General features: G+C 32.8%; 1 protein-coding gene across 1 annotated transcript in view; it reads right to left on the bottom strand.

Annotated features, from left to right (window-relative positions):
• Nucleotides 1-3,455, bottom strand: part of HPS4 (Hermansky-Pudlak syndrome 4 protein) — a 6,455-nt gene extending 3,000 nt beyond the window's left edge. Inside the window, exons 1-7 of the mRNA XM_018547757.1 lie at nucleotides 3,078-3,455; nucleotides 2,082-2,316; nucleotides 1,450-1,680; nucleotides 1,195-1,289; nucleotides 967-1,036; nucleotides 672-839; nucleotides 163-545 (exon numbers count right to left, since the gene is read on the bottom strand). Of these exons, the coding sequence (XP_018403259.1) occupies nucleotides 163-545; nucleotides 672-839; nucleotides 967-1,036; nucleotides 1,195-1,289; nucleotides 1,450-1,680; nucleotides 2,082-2,316; nucleotides 3,078-3,085 (1,190 nt within the window). The 5' untranslated portion in view covers nucleotides 3,086-3,455. The remainder of the gene's footprint in view (nucleotides 1-162; nucleotides 546-671; nucleotides 840-966; nucleotides 1,037-1,194; nucleotides 1,290-1,449; nucleotides 1,681-2,081; nucleotides 2,317-3,077) is intronic.
• Between the last annotated feature and the right edge of the window lie 2,746 nt (nucleotides 3,456-6,201).

The following is a 6,201-nucleotide window of genomic DNA, read 5'->3' on the forward strand; positions in this document are numbered from 1 at the left end:
ATATATATATATATATATATATGAAATCAAAATTCAATTACTTTATAGCTAGAAAATTGATCATAAAGCTTATTTTTATGTTTGCCATGAAAGCCATGTCCTCAAAATGCATAATCTTATATTCCATAAAATATATAAAAATTAGTTTAAAAATAAACGTACCTAAGTGCCTCTTTAACGACATCGGGAATGTCATCGTCATCACTTTTCGATGAATTTCTAAGTCCCTCGTTTTCACCACCGCTTTCGGACGAGCAGATAAGCATAGCGTTCCCGTGTAACACTCGATCCACGTCCTTCAATGGTGTCGCGCAGACACTGGGCGTGAGTGGATGGGCAGTGACACTACCCTTGGGACGTTCTGATTTGATTTCTTGCTTGCGTCTGATCGGTGACTCGTGATTAATCACGAGCGGCACAGACGACACGTATTGCGGTGCCGAGTAATTCATGGAGTCCAGTTCGCCTTCCTCGGGAACCGTAAAAATTTTCGATGTATCTCGCTTCATGCCGGACGGTTCTTTAACGCCAGTCTTGGATACGGTCTGAAAGTTCAAGGAATTGAACACAAGACAATAAAAAAGTTGTCCATTACTACAATTTTTATCGAAATGGCAAGATTAAATTAAATTTTATATTATAGGTATATATTGCTCGTTTCACACACCTACCTTTCTTTGTAATATCTTCTTGGTTACCGTATCTAGACATGAATTGTAGTATCGTTCGTTATTTGCTTCTTGCATCAATTTTGCGAATTGCTTCCGCTCTATATACACTTGTAACAATTGGACACCGATCGGCAAGTGAAATTCTGTGGGTATTCTTTCCGCAGGAGCCTTCAAATTCAATAAATTATAAATTTCTTGTGAACAGAAGTGATTGGTAGAAGTGAGTACGTGTCATTTTATTCGATCAATAAGAAAATTATATTTACATTTAAATAAATTTAATCGAAGAAATTACCTTTATTCTGTAAGGATCTGTTATGACTATTTGTTTTGTTAAATCTGCTCCCAGTTGCGTTGAGACTACTCTGAAAGAAAGATTAATAAAGATCAGGTAATTTCAGTGCAAGTAATGAATAGCAATTAACAACATTAGGAGTAATAGTTAATATATTAATATTTTAAGAAAATATATTAGAACACGACATCAAACTAACAATTTTACTTATAAATGTCTATTTCATACTTGTTATTGTAAAACAATGCTCCACCCAAAATGCCATTTATCTCTTGACAATGCTGTAACACTTGCATTCCTTCCAAGAAGATATTGCTGGCACTCTACATTAAAAGAAACACATTTCTCTTGCAAAAAAAGAAAGATACAAAATTATATAAATTTATAATCGTTTTGATATTCATATTTATGTTGGGCATAAATATAAATGTCTTTTTCTATCTTGTAACATTAGTTTCCGTATTAAATATTATCTGCACTAACCTTAGGAAGTTTAATAACAGGAATGTTGGAAAACAGGTTGGCACTATGTTGAAGAATTGGCAGATAGGTCTCAAACATTTGATACAATTTCTCGGTGAATCTATTACGATCGTTATTGAGAGATTCTAGTATCTGGACGAGATCACAGTGAAAGAACTTCAACAATGATTCCAGAGTATCGGCACGTCTTTCGAGTATCCAGTCGTATATGTTTCTATCAGTTCCCACTGCCTAACAATTAAACAACGCAATTTACAATTGTTAATTTTATAATGGCCAATGAGTCATAAAGTATAACAGATATATTAGTTTTTTGTAAATATTGGGACAAATAATCATATTAAATAACGTCTACATCAAATGAATGAATAATACAAAACGTAATAATATAAGAATATATTTATCATACGAAATGCGTACTCTAAATTCTTCGGAGGAATCTTCAGAAAAGACAAGACAGCTTTAAAATTTAATATTCACATTCTTGTTTTTGATATTAATATTATTTAGTAATATATTATTAATATCTTAGACCATACACAGGATTGTATTATAATCAGTAAATTACAGATATTTAAAATTATAGCATATAATTGCAAATATTGAATGCTCCTCAGTGGAGTAGTACTTACTAGCACATATTGTCCAAACTTCTTTAACACAAACTTTCCATCTTGCAATGTGATAGAGCGTGGTGCTGAAAACGATGTTGTCAGGAAATGATGCACACCCATCAGCTGTCCTGCTAGAGCCAGTCTCTGAGTGAGAGATACCCAAGCCGGATGGAAGTACATAACTGCCTCAGCGGGATCATCCTCCTCTTTACAACACTTTGCAGTGTCGTAAACGAACACTATCATCATCTCTCTGAAAACAAAGGATTCATTCTGAATTCTAGAATAAATATGCGTGTTCTTGCCTATTTTTTGTTTTAATCAAAAATATAAAGTTTGGATACAAAATAATATAAAAAAACAGATGTAAATTTTACAAATAAGTGAGGAGTTTCTACCAAAACAGTATACACGTGATAAACTAAATTACATAACTTTCATGGAGAAACTAGTTTACTTCCTGCTTCTGACTGCAAGATTCATATACAGCTTACCCAAATCTAATCTATCTAAATATATTAGGAACGAATGCGAAAGTATCTTAAAGTATTTCATCGTAGACAATTGTTCTCAGTAATGCAGAGAACGCGTTCTGCGGAACGTTTTTCAGTTTGAACGCATGACTGAGTGAATGGCTCCCGAGCGAATATCACCCATTAAACGGTCTCAGAAACCGATATAGTATCGAGGCTAGATAAGATTAAATTACACGTAAGACAATTCTTGTAGTTCGTCAGTCTTCGCAGAGCGGAGCAATCCGGCTAGCGTGCTCTAAGAGAAGAACGCATCGAGTTCTAGAACAATTCTGTTTCTAGTATTCGAATATTTAAAAGAAAATTCGCGTCCTTTTGTCACGAGGCTCAGGCAATCTACGGAACGTAATCTCATTGCACGCGTAATTGCGTGCAAAAGTAGAGAAATAGTAAACAGAGCAGAAGTGGGATGTGCGTGCGAGTATGCATAGTCTAATTAGTCTCTAATTAGATAAGGCGACGTAATTAAGCATGGGCATACTTCGCCATGGTGATGGTTAATCGTCGACTTGACGCTGCTTGACGCGTGGCGATCTGTCAACCGGTCTCACGCTGTCGAAGCTCCGCTCTCGGTCTCCTCAACGTACGCTCGTTCTGTCAACAAGGAACGCGTTCGCTAATGCGACCCTAGGTACTCGGTTGTGGTCCGGCAGAAATGATTCGTGGAGGAATACCCTGGTCGCTTCGTCGACCGGCGAGAAACATCGTGTGCCATTTTTTTTCCCTCTTCGTCAATCGTCGATCGTGGATGATAGCACTGTGCGAAATCGCTCCTCCTGCGTCGCCATGCCGATATTGATCTCCTCCGATTATCTGTGTGCGTGCACAAATATAACGGTAGCTCCGTGTGTGTCGCTGATCATCGTTGATGTTCGCGCAGTTTCTTCTCAGCTACATTTTATTCTCATATATTCGTGTATGTGTAATGTGAAACATACGTAAATGTTTTCTAACATAATTCTGACGTCTCATGTATTATAAATTTTTACGGAAAAAATAAAAGTAATTTAAATCCCAATGAAAACCGCGATGAGAACATGCCGTAATGGTCCAAGCTGGGATCTCAGGTGCTTCTATAATCTATACATAATTATGTGTGAATTTATATACTATCTACGTATGTAGATTTTTAAAAGCAATTTACGTAATATTTATAATTTTATTATATGCATTTTATTTTTACACACACATACGCGCACGTATATTAAAATAAATATAATAAAATTATATAATTTTATTAAAATAAGATATTCGATATATCGTTTACTAATATATTTACCTGCAATAACTAACACTATCATGAAAAAATATAGAAATATCTTCTGTAAGGAGTGTGCGTATGTGTGATTTTATGGTAATCAATTGATTTGATATATTATGTGATGTATCCGATATATCATTTGATTTACTTGATTAATTTATTTATAATAGATCATTTTTTCATTAATTGACAAGTTCGCTTTAATCTTCGGCTACTTAACAGAACGTGGTCTCCCAGTGAGAAATGAAATGGACATCAAACTTTGAAATCATCAATTCGGCGTTGATTCCATTGTCATTTCTCAGTGGGCTTTATATGCATTTATTTTCAATTTTAATTGCTTATATTTTGGAAGAACTTGTTTGGTGCTACCTTTAATATTTAATGTGTGAAGAATTCCATAAATATTTGTACAAAAATATTTTGTGAAAAATGTTCTGAAGAATACCAACTTTTCAGTAAATCTTACATTGATAATTTTAAAGGTAATTAATTTAAGTCGATTTCAATTAATCGGAATTTAAATTGAAATTATCATGTAATATCTTATGAATATAATTAAATTTTTATCGCTTATAAGAACAAAAATTATACAATAATAAGGATGACGAATTAGCTAAAAAATTATAGCTAGAAAAATTTTTTTTAATTCTACCGGTTGGATTGTCACGATTATATATTAATAAAAATAGATTTCGAAATATATAATTAAAAGTCGTCACTTATTACCGGCTAATTTTCACAATAAAAGTACGAGACAGAAGCTACATAAGTTTAAAAATGTACAGATACTTAGTTTTATCTCATATTTTTATTATAATTATATATATCTGTCTCGTACGAAAAAAGATCTGTTCTACAAATGTATATTAACACTTATACATAATCAAAACATGCCTTCATTAGCTATAAGCTTTTATTAGTATTACAGCTAAAGTATAAACGATAGTCTTTTTTCATTGTTTCATTTAAACGAACTCCTCTGTACTTTTCATTGGTTTTTTTATTTTCTCCTTGTTTGGAAATCAAAGAATTCTACAATTGCCTTTTTCTTCGAGATAAACTCTGCCCTTTTGTCACATCTGTAGTTGTGTGGTGTTGCATATATATACATAAGCAGACTCCGCTGCCTGTCCCTTACAATCTAAACGCCTAAATGTGGATCGTCGATTATAAACAATTTCATAGAAAATTTATTTATGTGATTAAAACAACGCATAAGTAAATAGAATCGTAATCGCTAGCTTGTGTGTGAGCACGAGACGATAAACGAATTTGTACAATTTATTATGCGTGTAATCCTAAAAAATAGTCTTACGGCTATATGATGACACAACTGCATTTCTTTTTTTTTTTTCGTTTCTCTTTCTCACATCGAATACATTATAAAGAAATAGTTAAATGTGGAGAAGCTTTCTCTCAACTATCTCAGATATGTTCGACAGATTGCCGATCGTACCTTCTTTTTTCCGCACGACTCGGTCCATCGAACGTGAAACCATGGTCACATATTGTATGTACATACATAAATAATAGCATAACATGATGAATGACGCATGAATTCTGAACCACAACTTACAACTACTACATGAACTCGAAGTGAATATGATGTTTATGCACAAAATATCTACTTGTCCTATATACAGATATACACACATACATACACACACACACACACACACGCACATATATATATGCATATATATATTCTGTATATAGGAAAAAAGGTTCAATATACAAAAAATAAACTTGTATGTATTTTTGAAACGTATATTATAACTAGAGATTAACTCTCTTCACAGTTCTAAATTTCGTCTGTTCGAGCTCATATATTTTGTTTGCTTACGTCAGTATTAAATTTGTCTTCATATTTTTTTCTGAGACTGTTGCAAAATTCATTTGTTGCACAAAAATGATACATCTCCGCAAGAACTCAACATTAAAATAGGATAAATAAATAAAGCCAATTAAAGTGAATTCACACGTTACAATTTTACCTTACTTATTGCTTCTAAAGCTGAGATAACTTTATGACTTAAAGAAAGTCATCATTTATATATAATTTTAATAAAATGCTTACAGGCATTAGATCTATATTTTTTTTTTTACAAATTTACTCCATTTATTCCTTTTCAATTAACGATTAAATCTTCTACTTCTTGCATAAAAAAATACAGAATGTTATAACGCGAAAAAGAAGAAATTCGAACTGTGTGAAAATAGGGTTCGAATGTGGCCTTATAATAATACATTCACTATTCGCGAGACATGGATAGAACTTGCGAATATTTTCGTGTATATGCTCGTGAAATGTAATACAAAACTTTTCATTAAAACGTTAATT

This window comes from Cyphomyrmex costatus, unplaced genomic scaffold (genome assembly GCF_001594065.2).
Source record: "Cyphomyrmex costatus isolate MS0001 unplaced genomic scaffold, Ccosl1.0 scaffold685, whole genome shotgun sequence".
Taxonomy (NCBI): domain Eukaryota; kingdom Metazoa; phylum Arthropoda; class Insecta; order Hymenoptera; family Formicidae; genus Cyphomyrmex; species Cyphomyrmex costatus.